Genomic DNA, 27,015 nt, shown 5'->3' with positions numbered 1-27,015 from the left:
GGGGGGGGGGCGTGGCATTGCAGGGGTGGTGCAAAGCATCCTGGCATGCCAGGAGACTGTGAGTTAACTTGAATCTGGAGGGGATCTGAGACAGAAGTCCATTAAACCGATTTAACCTAAAGGCTAGGGACAGACATTCAAAAAGCCTGAGCCTGCATTGATTCAATCTTTGCATGTTAGTCTAACCTGACTAGGCTAAATCAGTTTTGTAACCAGACAGACATCCCAGAAATGCAGGCACATTCCCACGGTGCTTCAGGCTAGAAGCCAGGAACTGAGGAGGGCATGGCCAGGCCCTGGCAGGACACTGTGATTAGGGAGGGGTCCCTCCCCCATGATAACAGAGCATTTATCAGCATTTAACACCTCATCAGAAAACAAAGCCTCACTCATTACAAGCTCTTCTTAAACAGCTTTTTCCAAAGGAAAATACATACCAGCCTCTGGCTTCTTTACTATTCATTCCGTTCAGGAAGAGCACACACCAACTGCAGATCCTTCCTCAGGCTGACAAATGGTTCTTAAACCCAAAAGCTTTCTAAATTTTTTTTCCAACTATTTAGTTTATCTAATAAAAGATATCAGATTTACCCAAAGAACCTTGTCTGCCTTTTCCAAAGGAGGGAATGAAGGGAAATTACCATATGAGCTGTTGATTACCTCCAAAAAGCCTTAAGTGGACACTGTCCTAGCTGCCTTACACAACATTAGCTAGCATACAACATACTGACTAGAGTCTGTGCTGTGGGAGAGAGGAGGAAGGGATCTCTGCTTAAGCAGTGAGTGGCAAGAGGCGGGGAGGGGGGCATGGGGAACCCAGCAGACCCTGCTGTGCCTACAAGTCTCTGCCAGAGCTCCAGCCAGGGAGCAGAGAAGAGGGGCCAGCCCTGCTGTAGAGCATGCCGGGATGCTGGGGGTGTCTGGTTTAGCTTAAACCAGTAAAGGGTCTGGGACAGACATTGCATAAACCAGCTTGACCCAAATTGTTAAGTCTGGTACTACATTCAACCAGATTTATCTCAAACCAGTTTCAGCCATTTTCAAACTGGTTTATGTGCACTGAACAACTAATCTGCTACAGGTTTAAACCAGTTTCTGATCACTTAAACTGATTTATGTGTAATGTCTGTCCCTAGCTAAATCAGTTACATCTGATACTACATCCATTCAGGTTTATCCTAAACTGGATTCAGCCATTTTGAAAGAAGTTTATGTGCACTGAACTTCTCTTGTGTTACACATTTGAACCACTTTCCAAACACTTACATGAGTTTTTGTATAACTTCTGTCCCTAGCCTATGAGACACTGTGTTGAGGTGATTGATGTGTTGTGTACAGCTTCATGACAAGTGACAAGTCCTGGATTCAGAGGCATAATCAGGCAGCTCCATGCCTTGGGTACCTTTGGTGCATGGGGCAGCTCCAGCCAGCTGCTTAAAGATGGTGGGGGTGACTGGGACACTGGCTCTGGGTGTTGACTCTAGGGAAGGAGGTGCAACATTAAAAGCAGCTGAGTTTCAAGACCAGCTGCCACCATGCTACTGGTAGTGCAGCCAATGATGATGTCTCATGCATTGCTGAGACATCATGTCATTCAGGCATCTCAATACACTTTTGGTGCCAGCTGTTGCATTGTCAGCCATGGTGGTGGCTAATTTTGTGCACCTCCTCTTCCCTCCCATAGGTGACACCCAGACCTGTTGCCATAGTCACCTCTCCTTTAGTTATGCTACTGCTTGGACTAATGCAGATATTACATTAGCATTCAACCTTGACATTCTCAAAACCAGTTGCATTTAAGTGCTGAGATGGATTTTCAGTATGTTCTGCTTTTAAAGGAATAGTTTTGTTTTTGCATTATGCTTTATCCCAGGGGCAGGCAAAATATGGCCTACAGGCCAGATCCGGCCTGCCAAGCTGTTCTATCCAGCCTGTGGGACTCTTAAAAATTTAGAAAATATTTATCTGCTCCTGGCAGCCTGTCAAAGAGTACAGGAGCCAGGGGCAGTAGGACGCAGGGGGAACTGGCAGCAGGAGGCAGGAGTCCAGCCCTGCCCACCCCCAGCCATTTCCCTGCTTCCTGCCCCCACCCTGCTCCAGCACCACTCCTGGCTCCAAGCTGCATGACTGGACTGGGGAGCATGGGAACTTGCCAGTATGGGGGTGTATGCACACACACAGGCAGGGCAGAGAGTGTGCATGCAGGCAGGGGCAGAGTCCGTGTGTGTGTGTGTGTGTGTGTGTGTGTGTGTGTAGGCAGGGGGCACCCACACCTATACCCCTTCACACTCCCCCAACCACCCTCCCTGCCACACAGCTCCCCACAAACCCCATACCCACTCACACCCCAAATAACCACACCCACACCCCCCACAAACCTATACCCCCCCAATTTTCAAAAGTAAGACTTCATTTTAAGTTATTGTGCAATCACCTATATTTACATTGCATAAACACATGTAAACCAGAGCAAACATATTTTTTTAAATCAAATTAATGAATATTGTAGATGTTTGCTTTTTAGAATATAATTTAGTGTTTTTCTGGTTCCAAGACTGCAAAACCCCTTGCTGAAAGGAGTGCTTCCGGGGGTAAGGGGAGGGACTTCTGGTGGCAAAGGTCAGGGGTTAACGGGCAATATTTCCAGTCCCAAGATGGCAACCAGGGGGCGGGGCATCTGTCAAGGGTAAGGGCTACTCATGCGGCCCTTGACAGCTTGTCAAAATTTGGTAAGTGGCCCTCCGCCCAAAGGGCCCACCCCTGCTTTAACCCCTCCATGGGCAAATGAACTCTTTCCAAACTTATTTTGATTTACTGTATCTTAGCAATTTTATGTCTTTGGATACTAACAGATGCCAGACTGACAGCCCAGGTGAGTGGGTCCTGTATGTATTCACAGAGCCAGCTGTGACAGAACAAACTGAACTGCCCATGCACTGTTCAAACAAGGAGCCTCTGCCCTGCATTGGAGAGTGGGGCTCACATCCACAGGTGTGATTTCATTTCCATGGACTAGGATAGTCTAGTGGTGCCCAATCTCAGGCACTGTGGGACAGATAAGTGGTGCAGGGCCAGCCCATGGGCTGGATCCAGAGTGCAGAGTTGTGTCGTCTGGCCTGCAGGTGACAAATTATTACCAAATATGGTTTTCTGATGTGACCCACCCTATTCACTAACCTCGCATGAACCGATAGCAGGGCACCTGCTCACAAAGTGCTTCATTTCTGTGTTACTCACAGCAATCACAGTGTTGCTGGTGTTTTATAAAATAGCATGGTGGAGGCATATATATTTTTAAACAAGCTTAGGCAGTGATGCTATTAGTTCATTAAGACTTGTGGATAGAGAGGTTGCCTTTGTTTGTACTTTTATTCATATTGCCAAAGTGAGGGTAGGCTCCAGATTAAAAAAAAAAAGAGTGAGATTATGTTGTGGAAAAAAATAAGTAACCATGAGGATGTCAACAACATGGCAGGAAACAGATGTTCTGGTAGAAACTTAAACCACTGCATAAGTTATCAGCAGTGCAATCATTAGGGGGAGAGCAGCAAAAGTCAAAGGGTGTGTTTAAATGAATATGTGGAGATTACCAAAAATATTTAGTCATGTGTATTTGTCTTTTTTTTTTTTTTTTAAAGACAGACCCTACTTCACTGTCAGCTTACAATGCTAAACCCAAACACAAGAACTCTCTCAGGGGCTCATCTCTATTTGTAGTTGACTTCTGTCTGGACTCCAGTTTTCTCAGTACCCAATAATTCATACTGCTTCAATTATCTAGGTACAATTAAAGTGGGTAAGCTTAAACCTGTGTGAATGTATTTATACTGGTGTAGCTTATTATTTTAGGAGGGGACTAATTTATCTTTATTCTAATGTAACAACATTCACACTAGAGTTGGAACTGATATATCTCTTGTAATAAAAGAGCACATCCCTAACCAATAAACTATACTAGTATAAGAACTACTTGCAGTCCAGGCTTCACAGATAGCTAAGACTGAGGACTGTGTACAGCATAGCTAAGCACTGCTAAATTAGGTTGAGAAGGCTCAGAGAAAGCAGGAGTAGGGCTGAAGGTGCCTGAATTTTGAACTGAAGTTGAACTCTGACAGTTCATGGTGTTTTCCTAGGTGTTGCCAACTATTTTAGAATCTGTTTCTCATGCACTGTCTGGATCACTCCTGGTACTTATGGTCTATCAGGTTAAGCCTCATGGACTCATCTTATGCTTCTGGTTCCTAAATACCTTGGCAAATAAGGGAGATTATTTTAAAAATGCAAGCAAGACCCTTACCTGTAAAAAGTAGTTGATGCTTCCTCCAGAACCTGTATCTCTGTCCACTGCTTCAGTCTTGAGGATGCTGCTCCCTGAGGGAGTGTCCTGTAAATCAAAAGAGATAGCGGATTCAGGGGCGTCTGCAGAGCAATGCAAGGTAAAAGATAAGATTGCTAAAAGATTAGGAATTAATAAGTGAGAAGACACGAAATGAGAAGCAAAGAGAGGAATTAAAAATCTGGAGAAATAAAAGCTGGAGGAATTGATAAAGGACAAGTCAGTGAAAAGGAGAAGTGAAATTTATGTGTGGATAAGCAAGTGTATCAACAAAGAAGGTAGTGAGAGAAACAATAGGAAGGGAAGAGAAAGAAAAAGACTTTAAATAAGGGGGAGTGGGACAAAAAGGAAAAGAGATACCTTCATAGGGTTCAAGGAGATAATGAAATCTGAAATGATAGGAATGACTTTCCTAGAATGCTGCTCTTCCTCCATTTGAAGTCAGTGGTAACATTCTCATTGACATTAGTGCAGGAGCAGGCCTTCTATGGAAAATACTGTGCAAATATCACAGCTTCCTCTCTCATACTATTGTGGAGGACAATAGTATGAGACTTCTCAGGAAGTGTGCATGAAACAAGCACCCAATATCTAACTAAAATTCCATAATAAAAAGTAAAAGTTCATCACTGATGATATAACATCACTAAAAACATACTAGCTCTACTTCTATGCATCCTGTTGAAGCATTGAAACATATAGCATGCAAAGGAAGTCAACCAACCTCTGGGACATGGACTATGTAAGGTGTGTTGATGAACTCAGGGCTCTCATCATTGGCATCTGTTACAAGGATTCTGACTTTTTCATCAACCTGGAGTGGAATATGATGAAAACTTAATGAATCAAACTGAATTGTAGCAATTTCATTTGTCTGCTCTTTCATTTGTCTATTCTGTCTCTCAGTAATCCTCAAGCAGGGTGATGTGAGATCCTTTAAGTGCGGTGAGGGTTGGCATGCAATATTAGCACCATTAGGTATGCAAACACCTACCCAAGACTCACAAGATAAACCCAGAGATTTCAAATAGGTATTCATATGTCAAAAAACATCCTGACCTATCATGCTCTTTCTGAGTTCTTTGAAACAGAAAAATTGTTCCATTCTTTCTTCTGTAGTAAAGAAACAAGTGAAAGCTAAGAGTTGGCATTTTCAGAGGGGTTCCTTAAGTCTAAAACACTGAGATCCACTTGACTAATAATTTCAATAGCAATGGAAAAAGTTCTTTGTCATGGAATGTCCTTCTGCTACCAAAATTCAGAAGCAGAAACCTGCCTCCCTAGCAGCATAACAAGTCTTCTTAAATAATTATTTTAAGAATGGAGGGTAAAGTATTCTCTGAGATAAGTATTTTGATGTATGCAACATCTTACAAAAGTCTCAGCACACTATATAAATTACAGCTGATAGGTCTGATTTTCAAAGTTAGTTTCATACTTATTAAACTTGCCATGAACCTAAACATCTTCTTATGTGCCTACAAACATGTGACCTGAGCAGGTGCATGTTCAAATGTGTCCTTTGTTGACCATGCTGGTGCATAAATGACTCATCAGCAGGTGTTGGTGCAAGGAAATAGATATACAAACAAACATTACCTGTAAGTAGCCAGATTGTAAACTTACAGGGCATCAGTTATTCTGGTAACCATCCCATATGCAAACTCTCACCCCATGGTAAATTCAAGTTATTTAACTGCACTTTCATTAAGGGATAATCTACTTTGCATTGCTACATAGTAAAAATGTGCACATAGGCAGTTAGCATAGAGTAGCTGACAGGCTGTAAATTCTTATCCTACCCTACCTTGCAGTAATTTATTTATGTTTCCAAACCCTTTTATGTAAGTAGGGCATGAGCACAGATATGCATATGATTTGGAAAATATCTTTCTACATATACATCTAGAAATCACTGTGGCATCCAACCAAATGTAGTCCCTTTTGTATTTATAAATATATGGTAGACAATAACAACTGCCAACAAAACTGTACATTTCTTTGTGAAGTAAAGAGACATTTTTGATCCATATAGTTGCCCTAATTATGGGAATTTCTATGGTACTCATCATCTTAGTAGTTGAGTAGCACTCAAATGTTCATGAATTCTTTATTTGAGGTAGGAAGTATTGCAGATAATCATTGTTCCAGTTTTACTGATGGGGAAATGAAAATATAGAAGTTAAATGACTGCTTCAGGGTCTCACAGATAGTTTTGTGACAGATTGGGTGCATCTACACATGAAATTAGTGCATAGTTCTCACCAGAATTTATTGCTTCCAGACACAGTGTTTACACATGCACCTGGGGCTACAGTACATTGAGCTGGGGCGGGAGAACCCTGGCTGGCAGGAGGCCAAGGGTAGAGGGTAAGGAGGGTCACCCTGCCAGCCCAGAGCTGCTCTGCCTCAGCTTAACGTGCTGCAGAGTGGCTGGCTGGGGCATGAGGATGCTACAGTGAAGGGCCAGCTAGTCCCGGTCACCATCTACACATGTGCTGTGATGCACTAAATAACTCTGCCATAGGATAGCATTTGTATCAGACAGTTAACAGAAGAATTAATTAATTTACTCTGGTCTAATAGCGCCACTGTGTAGAGAGTGATGCTTTACTGCGGAGTTAGTTAGTCAACTCCTCAGTAAAGTGCATGTGTAGATGCTCCCACTGAGAAATAAAAACAATATTTTCTGACTGTCAATCAAGGTCATAGCCAGAAGCCTGTTGGGCATGCCAGTTTTTGTAATGAACTGTACACTAGGGAACAAAGTCACTAGCTTCCCATCTGTCCACCTCTGATTCCACACTCCAAATCACCAGATATTTATTTATAGCTGAGCCAACTGGGGGCAGCCTTTAGCATTCTGGAGATAAGACTCAAGCTAATGCCTCTGGATCATCTTAACTTCTTTGCCCCCCTCCCTTTCTGGCTGTCAGTGCTGTGCCTTAAAACTGAAAAACTTGTTTCTTTAAAACAAGTGAAAACAGCAGAGAAGTTTGTGGGACCCCTAATGAAAGATACCAAAGATAAGATGAAACAGCACATTACTCAGTAAAGACTCCTAATACCATTCTAAGGCATAGGTTCACTAGGGACTTAGTGAGAGGACTACCTGATTCTGAATCTCCAACTCTAACTTGTGTAATGCCTTACATTTTGTTGCAGACCCTCCAAGAATCTAGCAGGCTTAACTCTTCTTAAGGGCATGAGATCCAAGAAGATCACAGCCCAAGATGGATTCCTGTTTGAAAATGCTATGTGTTTACAGCCTAGTTTGAATCAGACTGCCTCCTTGAACAACAGAATCCATAATTATCTAGAAATGTCTGTTCAATGAACAAGATTTAGGCATGAGCTACTATGATTTCCTTGACACTGTCAGTAAGACAAGCATTGGCAATTTTGAATACTTACTGTATTTATGCCATCTGAAATACTGACTATTACTTCGATTTCATCTTCTTTCTGCAAATAAAGGAATCCATGTAAAACAGATCCAGTATTTAGCAAGATTCAAAGAATCACTGAGTGTTTAAATAAATCACAAAACTACCTAGACCTATTATGCTAACAAAAAAGAAAGCAGTTAAATCATAGCTTTTGGTGGCAATTCAGGGTAGTCCCAACAATAAGGCATATTGGACAATCATCTTTCAGGATCCTATGCTGTAATCTGTGATATACTCTTATGTTTCAGATTTTAAAATAATCTTTTGATATTAGGATGAGCTCTCTTCTTGGGGGACAGATTACATGTACCTACTGCCAGGCTCCTTACATCTGTAGCATCTTATGCTGACCACTGTTAGAGGTAGAATAGTGGACTGGTTAGACACAAGTATTCCTATGAAGATCTAGATGAATTAAATCCTTATATTTTTCAAGAATACAATGACTTAAAGAGTTATTTTGTGAAAGTTTTACTGTCTTTGAAAATGTTTTTTTTAAAGTTGAAGGTCCATCCAAGCCTAACAGTCATTCGGCTAATGTGGTTCATTTGGCTAGGACCAAACCCACCTTTGACTCCATAACCTAAATAACCAAGGCATCAATTTCTAACTAGATCTACTTGGGCTGACCTTTGGCATGAGTCCAGAGCAGAGTTTAACTCACACCTCTGGACCTAGTGAGACACCTTTACCCTTTGGTACCATATCTAAAGGAATTTGTAAATCTTGAATAGTCTCATCTAAAAAGGCAACTCACAGGCTTAGAGAATAGGATCCTGGAGTAATTTGATTACCTGAAATACCTTATTAGTGGGGCTATCTTGGACTGACATTATTTAACCGGAAACATCTCTCTTAGTGGCTTTTATGTCTATAATTTTGAATAACTTCTTATATAAATATTTAGAAAAGTTCAATGCAGCAATATAGCCATTACTGTAGCATTCTAAATCTAAAAAATTACTTGTGTGGATATAAAAAAAATGTGCATGGTGAAGCATCATAACAAAAATCAGATTTTATCCGCAAGGTTTAGAAAAACTTAATTGCATTAGAAACTACACAGGAAACTGATGGAAATAAATAGTGACGTTCAGCAAGAGCTTAATAGCCTGGTGCCTCCACATTTTGTGTTAGGGACAGTTTTATGCATAAACTGGGAAAATGGGTGATAGGTTATATAATACACTATATAACTATTGTCAGTAGTATTCTATTGCATCATAAGTTGCATGATTTTGGGACCAAATGAGTTGACACTGTTCTGTAAAGAACTTGAGTTGCTTGCAGGGCGCTATAGAGTGGTACCGTTTCACTGTACATTACCTCTCTATCAAGTTCTTCAATCAATGTGACATTCCCAAAATTCACATCAATGGCAAAGTATCTTCTTAACCCTGCTTCAAATTTAATTCCATAGGTTACAGGATCTCCTTCTGGGTCAGTTCCATTCAGAGTGTACACATGTGTACCTGAAAAGATGAAGTGAGTTATTTCACAAGACTGTTCTGTGGTAACTTCAAGCAGCATGTATTTTTATACTATTTCTTATAAAGGAGTTCCTTGGTAATGTATTTGTGTATTTATAAATAACAAGTAGTTTAATAGTTTTGATGATAATTTTCTGCCTATTGGTTAAATCCAGAGCACCAAAGACCATTGGCCTTCTCCAGAACTCTTATCTACAGAATACTTTTAAAATCAGCCATTTATTTTTATCTATGCACCTGGAAAAGGAGTAGCAGGCCTTGCCTGACCCCAGGCAAGACTGAGGTGATGATAACAGAAACAAGGGAAACATGAAATAAACTGTCTCCTCTATAATATTCACTCTTTAGGGTATCTACTCTCAAAATTTCAGTTAATTTGGAGCATGAGGGCCCTTTGAGCTCTCAATTTTACTGGAGGCCCCCCAAAATAGAGAAACATTAAATACCCACTGCCTCCTATGACCAACCAGAAGATGCTCCTCCTCTCCTCATACTCAAAGTGTAACTATCTTTCACTGGAAAAAATGAAATGTAAAAAAGCCAAGGAGGCTCATGAGAGCAGAAGAGAAGATTTGTACAAGAGGTCAATGTAGGCTATGGAATTCAAGAAATATGAGATAGATTACAGACTTTCATCCTTTCAGAACAAAATAAATGCAAAACACTCTACCACATAGCTTCCACTTACTAAATTCTTCACAAGCAACCACTTATTCACATACAAATGAATGAACCCTGTAAACTAATCAATTTACTCCTTTTACACGCTAGGAAAAGATAAATTGTAACATCTATTTTTAAATACTTGAGAAGTCAATGCCAACTTCAGTGAGCTGACTCTTTTTTATAAAAAGTGGCATTTCCTGCAGGACTGTAACACCTACATTTTCAAAACATTGTGAGGCGTATTTATTATATAGCTTTCTTGCAAGGCTCTTAGTCTATTTTTCACGTATAGAACATCCTTCATCCAAGGTAAAGTATTTTACAGAATTAATTAACTGGGTCTGATAGTGTTGTTGTGCTCATTTTTTATAATTATCTGCATTTTCCAATAAGTAAAGTGAGGCATAAGTGAGTTAAGTTAATTGTTCAAAGTCATATAGCAAATTATTGTCAGAGTCAGGGACAGGACTCAGGAGTCCTGATTTATCTTCTACTGCTCTACCTACTGGGCAAGTCACTCCTTCCATTGAAAGTGCTTCACAGCTCTAAAATTATGGTTTAATCTTTTTTCCTGGTTCAGATTATAAAACCATTCTTATATAAAATGATATTTAACACGGTGGCAAAAGTCCTGGATGCAGAAGTTGTGTGGAGAAAGTTAGGGATAAATCTTTTCCCTGCCTTTGTCAGCGAGCCTGGGAAGTAACCAACAGCAGAGAGGAGAGGTGTGTTTGTGGTTCGAGGGAGAAATTAATATGGCAGAGTTGGACTTTAGATTTAGGCATTCACATGAGGTGTGTACCATTGTCAAATATAAGCACCATATTTTGCCATGTTCCATGTTAAAAATACTCCAAACATTGAATTTTGTATGATTTTAACTATAACTCAGGTCAGCTTCACTTGGGTTTAATCTCTTTTCAAAGCAAAATCAGACAGCACTGCTGCAGGTTACTATCTCCTTAATTACCACCGATAACATAATATTACTCTGTTGTTGTAACTGTGGTGCTGTCAGCAGTATCTGTGTGCCAGATGGGTTCCCTTTTATAGTCTCAGGTTTGTAATAAAACCTTCTCAAAGCTTGCTTGCTTACCCTGTGGATGCAGCAATGAACCTCTCTCAATAACAGCACCATGGAGTATTGGCACAACCAGCAACATGGCATTGGAGGATCATAGTTAGCCAATTTGATTGTTTCTGTATACGTATATACAGAGAGAGAGAGAGAGAGAGAGAGAGAGAGAGAGAGAGAGAGAAAAAGAGACTATTCTGATTAGTTTTCTGAAGAGTTAGTCATATTGCACTGCATCAGTGCATGGCATTTGCACAATAATCTCTGCTACTGGCCCTGCGCCAGAAACAGGGAGTGTCTTTTAATTAAAGATTATATTCTGCAAAAACTAACAGACACCTCTGCGAACCAACTCAACAAATCCCCAGTGAATAGTGAAAGCTTTCAGAACAGGCTCACAAAACTGCCACGTAACTTCATTTTTCCCTTGGGATTAATCAAAAGAGAAAAAACTAAAAACAATGTTGTAATTAAAAAAGTGAGTAGGAAAAGCCACTGGGTTGTTACACAAGATGTTTTCTTTCTCCCACTTCTTGCCCCTAAGTAAATAATTACAAAAAGGAAGGCAGAAAATCTTACATGTAGCTATTTTTTTTAAATAGAGTGACACAGATAGGTACGGAGATATCTACATCCTGTCTTAGCCTCTTAAAGAAGAGAGCTAATTTTCAAGTGCTGAACATCCAGCAGCTCCTGCTGATTTCAAATAGTCTCATTTTTAAAAGCTTGGTCTTTGCTGTTCAACAAGTGTAAGGCTAAATTCTTATCACATTTATATAGGTGTATATCTGAAGTAACTCCACTGATGTCATTGTTAACACAGTGTTTTTCTCACCCTCTTTTTCTTTTTACAATATTTCACTTCTTAATTACACTCTCACTTTCTGTACCTCTTCCCTTATCACTGTCTTTGTCCTATCTGTTTCCTTTTCAAATGCTGAACTGTTTCTTTGCCTTCCAACTGATTTCCTCTGCCTATCTGAGATGTCCTGCTATGGGTTTCTTGCACATTTGTCTATGTCAGCTGTTGAAGCTATGTTTTCTTAAAAAACCTAAATTTCATGTTTCAAGTGCAGTGAACGCTAGTGATAAAAATAGCTCTTGACATTTGCAGTCTATTACACCTTTCACCCGCAGAAAGCAAATCACTTTAATTAAACTCAATGATTCCATCATATGGCAAGCTCCTAATACCTCCATTATAAGAGACATGAAGTCACAAAGACAAGGGACATTTCTACGGTCTCATAGCCAAGTTGGTGACAACCAGTGGATCTTATCTCCTTTTCTTTGGGACGGGCACCATCTTTTGGAAGTGCGTTTGTTCACCACTTAGGACACTGGGGTCCATGGCTAGGGTTCCTGGACACTACTGCAATACTAATAAAAAATACAGCTTTACTCGCTAGAAACATTCTATAGCAAGTGCAGCATACAGATTTTCAAAGAATATTGTATTCAAACACATATGAAAGTATTTTAACCTGGACTTATGCAAACCTACCTAGTCCACTAAAATATAAGTAGATGGGGGCAGAATAATAGGAAAGTAGGATCTACAGAGAGGAACATCCCCTTCCAGGTAGGTCAAATATTAGCTCTACCATTTGTCCTGTTATTATAAGTCTATACACTGCTTCTGTTGAAATCTCTTAAGGAAATTAAGATCGGCACATTTTCAAATAGCTCAAAATGATATAAAATATTGATGCTCATGTAAAGTGTGTGATTGTTGAAGTTTCTAAAGAGAAAATGAAGCCCCTCATCAATTTTCATATCTTATTTCCTTTCTGGATATCACACACCCTTGCTTTTGCAAATGCAGGGTATTTAATGTGCCATTTTCACTAGATTGTTTGATTGTAATTTCTCTACTGGTTCAGTCTCAGTTCCTAATATTAGCCGACTTATATTTTAATGCATAAATTCTCCATATAATTAACACTCCAAAAACACTTTTCAGCACAGTGTTAATTCAAATTAAAATTTAACTCTTGGCACATAGACCCTACTTACTGAAAAGTAAGTACATTAAAAATCCAACTAACATCTTACCTGTGGGTTTGAGCAAATAGCCTCTTCCTGTCAGACACATAAGCAAATAAAGCATTATTCATTCTAGGCACAGGGAAAATGCTGGTAAAGATCCTAGTCCTGAAGCTCTAACTTACTTGATTACTTTTATGAAAAACCTTTATTAAAGGCCAACTTCATTCCATAAATCTACTTTAGTCAACGGGGGGGATGAATTCGGGCCAATGAGTCTACTTGCATTACAATACATTATCAGGTCTAGAATTCTGAAAACAAATGTCCCCTCTGTCTTATTTTGCCTATTTTGTGTATTGACTTCTGGGTGTTGGCTGTGAGATGGTTTCTTGGTTATCCACCTTCATAAGATGTCTATGAGCCTGACAACAAGCAAATACTTGCCAGCCTTGTGGGAATTTGCTGTTCCTGTCTCAGTCAAATTCCAATTGCATTATAGGAAGGGAAGGAAAATGAACTAGTTTCTTATTACCTTGTCCAAACACAGCCTATTTGATTCTCATTAACTGGTTCATAATGCATGAGTACATTCAGCCTGGCATTCAGTTCTCAAAACTTCCTTGTAACATGGACTGTATCTTGCAGGGTTCTTGCTTAACAATCTCCCTGCACATTTACTACCACTTAACTTTATCTATCTGACATTCATGATCAGGCAGCTCACCTCTTCTCTTGTTTTCATTGCTGGAACTGCTTAAAAAATGTGGAAACCACCATCTTGACTAACAAAACAGACATGTAACTGTGGTCCTCCCTACTCTCCCAAGCTAAAAACATAAACTGCTACAGAATGAATGAAAATTTTCTGACTAGAGATTATCCTCTTGTGCGGGCTGGGAGCGGTCCGAGGCCCTCGGGGGGTTTTTTTCGCGCGGTGGGCTGTGGCTAGCAGCCCAGACATGCCGGGTCGGGGAAGGCAGGCGGCACGCTAGAATTAGGCACGGACGCTTAGTGGTTGATTTAAGATTATTTTACTTACACCAAAGATGGTCGCGGTGCAGACAGGAAAACTTGCTTGAGTTGCAGTTACAAAACAAAACAAAACTCGAACCTGCAGAACATGAGGGTACGTCGCAATGGGGTTTCGGCGACGGGAAGATGAACAAAAACCTCGAGCATATGTCGCAATGGGGTTTTGGCGACGGGAAGATAAACCTGCAGGACTCGAACCCGGGTAGAGCTCTGGATTCACTCACATGAAGTTTGCTAGGCTCCGTGGAACTTGCGCGCCGGGAAGGGTACGTCGAGGGATCAGGCGGCGACGGGGGGAGGCGAGAAGTTGATCAGATCCCTATAGTCTTCTTGAGATACACGCTGGGTCCGATAGGCTCCGCAGCGCTTACAGATCTTCATGAGACGTGAAGTTCTCCTCCTCCTGATAGTCGTAGAGTCCTCCAACTTGGGCGGAAACTGCTCAAGCCTCTTATACGGCTAGCAAGCCAATCGCTAGCCGCCACGTGGGAATAATTTAGAACTGGCCAATAGTGGGGCACAAATTTGAATACAAATGGTGGGAACTCCTTGCAGCATGCATTTCTCTTTTTGCAACTAAGAAATGCACCCTGCAAAGAAAGCTACAAGTGGCGGGAAATAATTCAGCAGTGCCGAAGCTCACACAAACAAAAATCACACCCTTGGGTTGTGACACCTCTCAATACAGAGGCTCTGAGACAAACATTTCTCATTAGGTGCTATATCACTTCCTCTCCTATTGGTGATAGCATAACATCCCTGTTGAAACTACAACAATTGATTTAATAATTTTAGGAGGATATTTAATGCATTTACAGATGTCTTCAATACAACAAAGTGACTGGAACCAAGGATGGAGCAAACACCACATGACCAGTCAGCTGTTCATGAATCACCAGCAAGTGCCCTATTGATCCAGTAACCTTTAAATGGCAGAACATGCTTCATTATGGTGTTGTACTCACCCTTATACATCACTGCAGAAGATACTGCTGTTTCAAGACCTTGCTTTGATTGCCTATAATTTTCTCTGGAAAGGGTTTCTTTTAGGGCTGAAAACCTCCCTGTCTCAGTTGAGAGGTGAATGTTTTTGAAAAGTCTGTCTTCAACTAATTCAATCATTTTGGAGTAATTAGAATGAGAGCTGATGATATTATTCAGGATTTCAAGACACTGGACAACTTAAGAATGATTTGGACTGGAAATTCCAGGTCTGCTATGTCCCGTGTCAGTACCTAGCTTGCAGCAAGATTTGCTAAATGTAAAGTGAAAAATGATTGACCTTTTCACTCCTGCACGTCTCTTTTTGGAGAAAATGAGTGACTGGGAATAAGTTATAGATGGTGGGTTCCTGGGGAAATTCTTATGGTTCAAATACTTTGGAGATGGATGAACTACAGAAATACCTGGAGAGAGAAGGCATACTAGTTGGCAGGCAGTAGTAGCTTATGGAAGGGTTTCTGAGCTGGGATGGAAAGAATAGGAGATAGTAGCAGAAATCTGGAGCAGTGCAGCAATTAGTAGCTGGACTGCAACAAGGACAGTAGGAGCTGGGGAGCATTTGGCAGGAAACAGTAATGATGAAGAGATAGGTGGTAAGAAAACCAGACTAGTAGGAAAGAAGCAGTGAAAAAGAGCCAAGAGCAGGAGCTCAGGAGCAACAAAGGAAGCTGAAAAGATCCAGCAAGCAGCTGGGATTGCAGTTGTGCTGGGCTGCAGAGAATAGCTACAACTGCATGGAAGACAGGGATAGGGGAGAAATAGGAAAGAAGAGCAGTGAAGGATGAGAAGAGGATCTTCTGAGCTTCCTGGGTGGCAGGACTCTGTGCAAACAAAGAATTTTTGTTTTGTGAGAGTGCTGGGAGCCCTCAGCCATATAGGTGTTGCCAATGTGGAGGTATACCTGGGCACTTCTGTGTCTTGGCCTGCAGCTGCACACAGGGCAGTATCAGTGACACAGCAGCTCCTACTTCATGCCTCCCCATAACTTGGTGCCTGGGGCTGGTGCCCTAGTTGCCCCCTCTAGCTCTCCTATGGTTTCATCGAGCCATTCTGATTGTACAGGTCTTAAGAAATAACAGACATTAAGATGCCAACCTGCTTGTGCAAGGTACAGTATTTTTCTGACTAATTTAACAGCATGTGTGAATTGGACATGCATATATGTATACAACTGCACTGTTTAACACTGAGGGTCTCTCTCTACTTGCCCAGCAAACTTTTTCTTCCCTGGCATCAGCAGATGCTTGGAAATTCTGGTTGCTCTTCCATTGGCCCTTCATTGCCTACACTTCTCTGTCTAGAATCCTCTGTGAGGCTATAAACCCACAAATCTTTTATAGAATTTGGAAGCTGTGAGTTTATACACTGAAATAGTCATTTATTAACATTTAATTACAATGGTAGTATTAAGTAATGCCTGAATAGATGAGTCAAAATTCCAAATATAGAGATTTTAGATTATGTTTTGTACAGGATGGTTTGGATAGCAATGATCCTGCCTCAGGCAGGGGGTTGGACTAGATGACCTCTGGTCTATGACTCTATGTGCTCAGCAATATCAAATTAAAGCGACTGTGGAAACAATATTGTGCGCCCCATTTCTTTCTATAATTCCATTCTAGTGGGATTTTACAACTAGTTTAAACAACTAACCCTTTCCCCCCTTCAGTACTCTGCATTCTTCCAGTTGTGCCAAGCTTTAGACAGTTACCTGCCTGTACAATCCCAGTCCAACTGAGAAGGTAAACAACATACAGCATTTTTATAATCTTACTCTGTAAATGTAAATTTTAAAAAGTTTTTAAAGCCAGGTGCATGGCCTGGTGGTTCCACTCAGACCCTGGAAGCAATACCACCAGCATTCTGCACTGAGACCTATCTCTTAGAGAAGAAGAAAGAAGCACCTATGGCTATTTGCTCCCACTAAAGGAACCTGACAGACATGGAAAAAAAACCCAAAACAAAACAGCACTTTACCAGAAGAGGCAGTGCACTGTGGCTGCAAGAATGCACGGACATTTATCACCCAAATTATCGGTCACATCAGGCTGATTTCCGATACAGTTAATTTTCTTTATATCGATGCCAATCCAATAGCAGACCAATGTGTTGGTGCACCTCTACTAACAGCAGTTGTTATATTCTTTCTAGCCCAGCTCAGGAAAGGAAGTCCTGAAATCACAGTACAGCGAGGTTTGGAGCGCACCCAAATTAGAGAACCCCCATATCTTGGCTTCTGAACAACAGTCCAAAGTCTTCTGCTTCCTTGACAGCTGCCTCAATAATTTTCAAAAGGGATCTCAGCCTAAGTAAACTAAGCATCTCCTCAATGCCTCACCTCAAAAAAGCCCTTCTAGCTGGGACTCTGCAGAAACATCCTTGGAGTCAACCCAAAAAACCTCTCTCTCTCAGGAGTGTAACTGCAATGAGCTTCTGTGGGCCATATCTCAGTTATCATTCATTCTGACTCAAATCCAAACTTCAGTGAATTCCAACTTCACATTAACTCAGTCGAGGTTATTTTTTTCAGCCATTTGCCCTTAAGGCAGGAGCTCAGGAATCAAACAATGAGGCTATTTTTAAATGTAGCAGACTTTGGCTACAGAAGTAAACCCCTTCTACAAGTTATCTGAATGTTTGCTGCTTAGATCTTAAAGTACATTCACTGGAGATTTACCAGTACATAGAACATGTTAAATGGATGAAAGAGGCCATATTTAATGTACTCAGGGTTTAATTATTGTTTTAAATAATTTATAATATAATTGATTGATACAGATATGACTGCTCTGGTGTTAGTCCTTTAGTCACTGTCCCTCTATTTAAAGTTGGGAGCTTTAGTGGAAGCAGTAGTCATTCCAAACTTGCCTGTTATTTCCTAGCTATTTGTAGCCCTTCCTTGCAGTTTAGGTTGATGCAGCAGGGTAAATTTCTCTGTGACTGAAATTATAAGTTAGAGACCTACTTGCTTTGGTGCGCAATGACCTTTGTCTGTTTTTTAAATTTGCTCTGATTTTAGCAGTTAATGGCTAAGTGCCCCAATGTCAGTCCTGAATGGAGAGAAAGCAAGCTATGATTTATTTCCATGACAGTCGGTGCACTCCACAGCATTACTGATGGCATCTGGGGGTTGCTTTGGTCAGCTAAATTTTTGCTGGCCTTTGATTGCAAACTCTAACAGGCTGAACACAAATTTAACATTTCACTCTTCTCAGTGGGTGTATCTACATGTGCACTTTACTGTGGAGTTGACTAATCAGCTCCACAACAAAGTGTTACCAACTACATGTGCGCTGGTATTAGGGCACAGTAAATTAATTAACTCTGCCATTAGGGACAGTTCTATCTTACAGCAAAGCCATTTATTGTGCTGCGATGCATGTGTGGACAGTGATTGGGACAGCAGTACTTTAAGCAAGAGCAGAGTACCCTTGGGCTGGCAGCAGGCCCAGGGGTCAACCACAGAGCTCCCAGGGCTGCTCCACCTTGGCTCAAAGTGCTGCTGTCCTGTGCATGTGTGTAGATATTGCACCTGGAAGCAGTGTGCTCCAGAGCAAACTGCTCCAGAATTTATCACGTCGCATTGATTGCATGTGTAAGTGCTCCCACTGAGTGGTGAAGCTCTACTTTATTGCTATAGCCATGCTAATCCCCCTGGAATATATTTACGTCTGGCAAATATCGCATTTCAAGGGCTTATTGTTACATCAGTGGCAAAACAAGCCAGGATGGCACCCAGAGACAACTCTGTGGGAGAATTGGGGGATGGGGGACCTACAGGTCTGAGAGTTGGGAGTGGGGAGGTGCTGGACAGGAGAGCAGCAGCCTTACCCATGCTGGGAATTTCTAAACAGTCCTGGTTGAGCTGCTTCCCCCACACATGGTCTGCGCACCTGGCTGTCACTTTTACAGTAACAGCAGCCAGGAACTGTTTTGGAGTTCCCAGCATGGCAATTCTGTCAGGGCATGGACTCTGTGGGGATGAAGGATAGTCTGGTGCCCCTCCTTAACTTGGTGCCTGGGGCAGGTACCCATCTCACCCACTCCTAATTACATTCTGTGTTACATCCTTTTTCTCCTCTTTGTATATGCAGAGGAGGAAGGGAAAAAGAAACTGTTGCCACTATCCCATTAGTGGGGAGAACTGGAGAAGCCTCCCTTTCAGTTTCTAGAACAGCTGCAGGTGACTCAAGACTTGTGTTGCTGCAGTTTGCCCCCACTAGGAGTGGGCCTGCTTCCTGCAGCTGCAGGGACCTTGCTGCTACTTGCAAGTGGATGGGATTATTTTTTCAGTTGTGTCTGCCCTGTTAGAGAGAAATTCCATTGCCTGTATACTGAACACTACTGAAATGCAGTTTTTTTTCTGGTGGAGAACAACTTGTCATAGGCAAACAACAATGGGATAGCAAGATTTTTTTCCCAAGCCACCCTCTATAAAATAGACTGCAGGAAGTTAGGGAAGGATTTTCCAAAGCAATAAAGTTTTCTATTGATTTTAAAATGGAAGAGCTAGGCAAATGCTAAATGCTTTTGAAAAGTCCGTTTTCCTTTAATTCCAATCAGAATACACAGGACCTGCAGCTTTCACAACTACTAATCTAGACTCAAATTCAAAAGAAGAGCTTGGGTATCTATATCACATTTAAGTCCAAAACTGCTGTCTTGAAACCCATTCAGTTACCATGTCAGAAGTCCCTACACTCCAAAGATACTTCAGTTTTTACTTTAATTTCCCAAATGTAAAGTTCTGTTTTGTATATGCCTTGATATATTTCAGTTTTCATGGGGTTGAGCAGCAGAGCGCCAAGTTCATACTGAAACTGAGATAGGATTCAGAAATTAGGCATTGCTGAAGACCTAACTCAGCTGGTCTTGAATCCATAGAAGTTCTTATGCCTAATAACACAAATTTAGGATTGGGCTCTGCATAAACACAATGGTTACTGCCTCCTTCTTTAAAACCCATGCAGTGGAAAAGGAGATGGTGGTGCCCCTTCTTTTATACATTATCTTACTGGTGGTGGCATTTGGTCAAGGAATGGGAGATATGGATTCAGTTTCCTGCTTTACCCTCAGACCTGCATCTCTTACCTGGAGAGTGCCTTTACAACCAAGCTATAGGACATTCTATAGGTACTATAAGGGAGAGATACTCTTCTTGCTCCAATATCTCTTTATATATCTTTGCATGGAACAGCCAATAATCAGAATACTTAAGCAGTCCCTCAAGGAGGGACCAGAATCCAGGTTTCACTCAGCCATCAAGTGAGTGTCTCAATCACTAGGCTAGAGAGTCATTTTACTGCTTCCTTGTTCTCTTTCTGGCCCAATACATCATCAATTCTTTTCTGTTCAGTGGAACAGCCTCAAGAGGATGGTTGAAGAGTATTCCCACAACAGAGCAGCCTATAGCTTTGTGGTACAAGGTGTTCTCCTCACCAACAGTATTTTGAAAGAAAAGACTGAGCTCTGATTTTGAAATAAAGGTCATAGACACCTGCTTTCAGAAAACAGTTCTGTACTGTGTTGCCAGTTGAAGGAAGGTACCTCCCTGCAGCTCAAAATTAGGCACCTAAATCCTAGAAAGGGAGAACATTTAAGAGAGATCTCTGGGCTCAGCTATTTCTATTATCACATTTGCTTGAATCCAAGATGAGAGGGCCTCATGACATGGGGAAAAAAAGTCCTTCGTCTTGGAATCCAGTGCGAGGCTGCAAGGGGGCAGGCAGCTTCTGTGGTTCTGACTCTGGCCCTGACCCTGCTGTCTCTCTTCCCCCAGTCTTTCCCTTTTGCCCCTGATATTTAATGTTGCTTTGCACTGGCAGGTTGTGTCCCTACTCCACCTGGAGGCACGGAGCATGGCCCCATCCCAGATTAGTAGCCTGGGTGAGGGGAGACAGGGGGAAGGGGGCTGGGGACCCAAAGCTGCAGAGGGGCAGGTGGGGGAGGGAGGGGAAGTCTGCAGGGGAGCAAGCACAAAGGGAGTTACGAAAAGCAATGGCAAATGGCGGGGAGCATTGGGCGGGGGCCATAGCTTCAAGTACCCCTTCCAACTACCTGCTCCCACTGCTTCTCACCACCGCACCCCCTACAAACTTCCCCCCTGCCTGTCCCCCCCTCCCCCACCTCCCACTATTGCTTTCCCTGTGGCAGCAGTGGGGAGTACACATTTAAGATTACCCACTAATAATTAGACTCTATACATGGAAAATCATAACAAATTTACACATTTTCCATAAACAGAATGTAATTATTGGGGAGGGGGGGGGTCATCTTAAATTTAGGACTGTCTTGGATTCAGGTAAATAAGGTATCTAGGCAGTTTCACATTCCATGTGTTAGGTGTTGGGAGTCTTACTGTGAGGTATCTAGCTTTTCCTGTGCCTCCTAGAAAGTTTTCCTCCCCTATAGAGACCCTAGGGTAACATAATAATCCAGAGTTGCACATCTAAAAGGCCAACGTTCTTGATTTCATAGACATTAGGGCTGGAAGGGACCTTGGAATATCATCAAGTCCAGCCTCCTGGCCCAGGGACAGAACGTCACCAGTGGTCATAGGATCCCAGCAAGATAAACATCCAAATTTCTCTTGAAGGCATTCAAAGTAGGTGCTTGAACCACCTCTGATGGCAGGCTATTCCAGACCTTGGGGGCTCAGACAGTAAAGAAGTTCTTCGTTATGTCCAGCCTGAAATGGTCTTGGAGGAGTTTATGAGCATTTGACCTTGTTATCCCTTGGGGTGCTCTGGTGAACAAACGTTCCCCCAGATCCTGGTGAGCACACCTTATAAACTTATAGGCAGCCATCAGATCACTCCTGAGCCTGCACTTTTCGAGGCTGAGGAGTCCCATAGCTCTCAGCCTCTCATCATAAACTCTGTTTTCCTGACCTCTGATTATGAGTGTGGCTCTCCTCTGCACTCTCTCAAAATTCTCCACATCCTTTTTGAATTGTGGAGCCCAAAACTGGACGCAGTACTCCAGCTGTAGCCTCACCAAGGCCAAGTACAACAGAAGAATGACATCCTGGGATTTGCTTGAGAAACATCTATGGATGCAAGCCAGCATTTTGCTCACTGTACTAGCTGCAGCATCACATTGATGGCTCATGTTCATCTTGTGGTCAATTATGACCCCCAAGTCCCTTTCATTCGTAGTGCTAGCCAGCATAGCACTGCTGAGCCTATAAGCATGCTGCGGGTTTTTCTTCCCGAGGTGGAGAACCTTGTAATTTAGCCTCTAGAAACTATAGTCAAATAGGAGTAAACACAAAATAGAGACCAAGTACACTATTTTGGCTCTAGAAGGAAAGGAGCTCATTGCCATTAGATTTCTACTATAAAATTATTACATTTGGGCTAGTTGGTAATTATTTTTCTCTGTGAAAATAAATTATGAAAGCCTACAAGTTTTTACTCTTGTAATGCTGACATTTTTCTTCACAATTTTTTAGTTCTCATCCAAAAGGAAGATTCTTTTTTGTCACCTGAAAACTTAAAAAGTCAGCTTTTGAATTTTCACTAAATCCCTAACTATTTTTTTAATGAAAATTGATTTCTGTGATCTCTCTCCTTAATGAACATTTTAAAAAATAAAAATCACTATGACAGAAAGTTTTCAAATTTAAATATAAAAAAGTGTGAAAGTTACTTGAAGCAAATCCTTCTGTCATCTCTCATTTACATTTCAACGTACACTTTGCCTTATGCACTTCTTGATGAAGACTCAAGGTGAAGTTAATCATTAGTAATATGTTTACTTTACATAAGCATCTGCTTAGGTTGACAAGAAAACCTCTCAATGCCACAAATTATTTTACCTGTCAGAAACGCTCGTGCTTGTGCTGCTCTGGGTGGATCAGGCGATCAACAGTGTGTGACCAACAAACTCGTTATTTCAAAATACAGTTCATATTCATATACATTACTTTGCTTCTTTCTTGGACCTGATGAAGCATGCTTGAAGCCTGAAAGCTTGTCTCTTTTCTCTCCAAACCACTTAAGATGGTCCAATAAAAGATATTACCTCACCTCACAAAACTTTGCATTCAAACATGTCATTTTAAATGAAGTGAGGGAGAAATAAAATAAACATTTAAATGTATCAAATGGAAAACCAATAGAAGATTTTGGGGACATGTTAACAGTAGCTACAACAGAATAACTGTAGTGCTTCCCCTTATTTTTTAACAACTGAAGCAACAAATGGCTTCAGTTTTAGCATTTATTTAAACATAGGTACTGTAATACTGACCAACAGATGTGTCCTCTGAAAGGCTGAGAAGTGCCATGTTCCCATTTGTGCTGCTTGGTCCATTATCAAAGAAATAGGGGGCATAATTTGCATGAACTGAAATTAAAACAAAACATAACCTGAAGAAAAACATTTAATAATAAACTGCAGTAACCTGATTTTTTTCTACTCTGCCTCTCAGCATAAAAAAAAAAATACAATCCCTTGAGGGAATAATATGAGTGCATAGCATAACCAATTACGCTAATGAACTTCTTCCCTTTCAAAATAAAGATATGGTACCTGTACAAATAAATTATACCTGTATAGTATAACACCAGCAGTTCGGTTAACAACATATGAAGAACATGAATTAAAAAAAAAAAAGAAACACAGGATCCTTCTGAAGAATCTCAAACCTTCAAAAAACTGATTCTTGCAAAATTAACCTTCACTGCCACTCACCATAACTGTAAACAGCTCCTTTACACTGTGTGTGCTTGACATTTTACTATTGGGTAAGCAACCAATCCAATAGTCTAAATATATTGTTTTAAATTATGTCTACTATATGAGCAATAAGCCATAATTAAACAGTTACTTACTTGCTGCCAGATAACAGCAAAGTTAAAAAAACAAAAACAAAAGCAACAAATTAGTTGTCATTCTATTCACTGACAGTTATAGAATCAAAATAGTCAATTTGAAACAAAATGCAAATATACAAGCATACAAACATAACATATACACATTAATCAGTATTTCAGGAAATAATTTAAGATCCACGTTACCACAGCAATAAGGATTATTACAAGATTTAAGGTTATTCCATATCCTATATATTTAATTGACAAAGTGATTTGTTGTACTCACCCAGGCAAACATGCACCAAACAGAGAACGAAGAATGGAGTGAAATGCCTTATATGCTTCATCCCACTGAAGAAAGGGCTAGTTTCTTCTCTGTTTGAAGGTTTGTTTTGGTTTGGTTTGGGTTTTTTTTTCCTGTCTGAAGGGACTGAAAGTGTCCTTCAGACTGGTGCGGTGATGAAATGTGAGAGGCAGGAACAGATGTTAAGATGTTAAGCGGATGACACGTCTTAATTTCTGAGGAATTTAAAGAAGCTCCTTCCTACCACCTAATTAGACCAATTACTTTGCAGGGAACTGTGGGACTCTTTTTGAGACAAGGCATGGAGGAATCAGTATCACTCTCAAAGTGTCTGTTGTTTGTATTGTACTTATGTTGCCTAATGAACCCCTCTTGACTTCCTGAACATACAAGCCAGAAGGAAGGTAAAGTTCAGTTTTTTAAATGCATCTTTTATTTTCTAATTTACTTTTCTGTTTTCTAAGAAGTAATCTGGTTTTTATTTATTTTACATTTAAACTAACAAGTAAGAATTTCAATATATAAAATGGTAAGTGGCAATACCTTAATATCGACACTTTGAAAGGAGTCTGTCACAGCTGTTAAAGCAGAAAACATCGTGTACAGAAGCCATCAGTTGTTCTTCTGTCCATGAAATAGCCTAAAGATACTAATTAAAAAGTGCTTGGATTTCTATTAGGTTTTTGATGCATCCTTTACAGCAAGTAAATAATTTTTGACCAACACACTGCATTTTTCACCAGTATCCCAAAAGAAAGTACCAATGAAATAGGTTTTGTATGCAAGGCTGTCTGTTTTATTCAATTAAAACATGATTTTTTAGAGGGCACTTTATTTGCAATAATTTAAAAAACAGAATTCAGTAAATGGAGGGAGAAGAAAGCCACACTGCAAAGTACTTCTACGTAGAACTTAAGAACTCCTGCTTAAGAAGAACCTGGCAAATAGTAATGATTAGATACCTTCTGGAACATGTGTGAACTGTGATGTACCCATTGAAATTCAGTTTAATGGAGAAATTATTTCCTTTTTAGGAATTTACTCATATATTTTACAATGGGTTTTTTGAATTAATGGAAGATATGGTACTGAGAACACTTAAAACTTAGTAAGAAACCACATTTTGTCAAGATATTTTAATATATCATTTTGCTCTTCAAGCGTGTTGTAAGTTTTATTTTCTTCTGACAGATATGAACTGAATGGGACTGGGAAGAAAGGGCATTTGGAGAAAGAGCCACATCACCACACCTGTTATCCCCAAAGGTATTAAGTAACATTCTTGTTAGTTCTCAGTAAAGCCAGAAAATGCCAACCAATCACAGAATTAATGAACCTCTAATTGTCTAAAGGTGGTTTTCTCTAGGTCATGCCCATCAGTCTTAACCCATAGCACAGCATTTAAGCACATGCATAATTTTAGAAGGACAACCAGCAAGTATTTTTCTGGGTTGCTTCATTGGTGATGCTATGGAGAATTTGTTCAGTTCATAGAATCTGACCATGGAACAGCTTCAGGTTCAGAAAGATACTACCGTCACATCAATACAGGAACTGAGCCACTGGAAGACTTCTGACTCTTTCCTTAATCAGTTCCCTCCTTAATTATGGAGCCGTCTCTAAATAGAGTAGCCACAAAAAGCTAGGAAGAGTGGGAGGAGGAAGATGTTCTGTAGAGGTGGCCTCTTTTCTTCCTTAGAAGCCCAATTTGGTGGCTGAATCTCTGAATCCGAATTGAATCAGGAGACCCTTTAATCTCTCCAAATCGAATTGGAACCCTCCAAATTGATTCAGAGAGATTTGGAAAGATTCAACGATTTGGACATAGACACAGCTATAAATGTTTTTTCTACATACCTCAAGGTACCAGGTGGCTTGTAAATGCTGTGATGCTGGGGTGGATGGAGTATCCCACAGAAGCATGGGGTAAGGAGAAGGGGGGGTCCCCAGCGCGCTCGGCAGCAGACCCGGAAGGGGACCAGAAGCACTTCTGCTCCATTTCCAGGTCCACCAGGGAGCATGCTAGGGGGCTCCTCTGTAGTCCCCTGGCTCAGTGATAGGTGCCTTCTGGGTCAGGGAGCACCTGGGGTCCCTCTGTGGGCAATCGCTGAGCCAGAAGGGCGCAGGAGGGTCCCCCAGCATGCCCAGTGGCAGACACAGGAGTGGACTGGAAGTACTTCTGGTCCACTTCCAGGTTCACTGCCAAGCACGTGGGGGCCCCCCACTGTGCTCATGTGGGACATTTCATCTGCCCCAGCATTGCAGCATTCATGAACTGCACCTGGTATCTTGAGGTATGTAGAAAAAAAACATTTAAAGCTGTGTCCATGGCCGAATCCTGATTCTCTGAATCGGCATCAAATCTTCAGATTCGGATTCGGCCGAATTGAATAGGGGACAGTGATCCAAATCAATGAATTAAATCACTGTCCCAGATTTGGGCCAAATCCTAATCCAAATCAAATTGAACATGGCCCGTTTTGCACACCCCTACCCTAAATCTTTTTCAACAATACAAAGTGCATTGAGAAATAGACCTTGATAAACATATATAATTCCCAATGCATATACATATAATTGTGTGTGTGCGTGTGTGTGTGTGCGCACATACCCACCCCTTCTTTAACACCCAAAGACACCAGGAAGCCAGAATCTGGGAGAAGTCTTCAGAAAAGCAATACCAGTGGTAAAGATGCATTGTCCTGGAGCATTCCCAAATTCTCTCGTAAAAAGGGTTTCCTGGTCTGCAGGGACAATTCCAGTGAAGAATATTGCACATCTCTATAAAATTCGTAATGGATTGTATGCCTCTAACATGATAAACAGGATATGAAAAATATAGTAGTTCATTAT

At 41.0% G+C, this 27,015-nt stretch overlaps 1 protein-coding gene and 1 long non-coding RNA gene across 8 annotated transcripts in view; one reads left to right on the top strand and one right to left on the bottom strand.

The window, feature by feature from the left end:
* Positions 1-24,395, bottom strand: part of CDHR1 (cadherin related family member 1) — an 84,778-nt gene extending 60,383 nt beyond the window's left edge. For all 5 annotated transcript variants that reach the window (XR_009463020.1, XM_006270177.3, XM_019497154.2 and 2 more), the window contains exons 1-6: positions 24,145-24,395; positions 23,293-23,388; positions 9,112-9,257; positions 7,751-7,801; positions 5,061-5,150; positions 4,298-4,384 (exon numbers count right to left, since the gene is read on the bottom strand). Coding sequence is in view for 4 of the 5 variants with exons in the window: in XM_006270177.3 (XP_006270239.1) it covers positions 4,298-4,384; positions 5,061-5,150; positions 7,751-7,801; positions 9,112-9,257; positions 23,293-23,388; positions 24,145-24,205 (531 nt within the window). In the remaining variant the exon portion in view is untranslated. The remainder of the gene's footprint in view (positions 1-4,297; positions 4,385-5,060; positions 5,151-7,750; positions 7,802-9,111; positions 9,258-23,292; positions 23,389-24,144) is intronic.
* Positions 24,396-24,456: 61 nt separating this feature from the next.
* Positions 24,457-27,015, top strand: part of LOC109285611 (uncharacterized) — a 56,724-nt gene continuing 54,165 nt past the window's right edge. For 2 of the 3 annotated variants that reach the window (XR_002093410.2, XR_002093407.2), the window contains exons 1-2: positions 24,458-24,566; positions 25,354-25,428. This is a non-coding gene — a long non-coding RNA (uncharacterized LOC109285611). Of the gene's footprint in view, positions 24,567-25,353; positions 25,429-27,015 lie in introns of all 3 variants that reach the window. The other variant, XR_002093408.2, reaches the window with a different exon arrangement.

Source organism: Alligator mississippiensis, chromosome 6 (assembly GCF_030867095.1).
Source record: "Alligator mississippiensis isolate rAllMis1 chromosome 6, rAllMis1, whole genome shotgun sequence".
Classification (NCBI taxonomy): domain Eukaryota; kingdom Metazoa; phylum Chordata; order Crocodylia; family Alligatoridae; genus Alligator; species Alligator mississippiensis.
The sequence above is the reverse complement of the archived record's forward strand: the minus strand, read 5'-3'. Positions and strand labels throughout refer to the sequence as shown.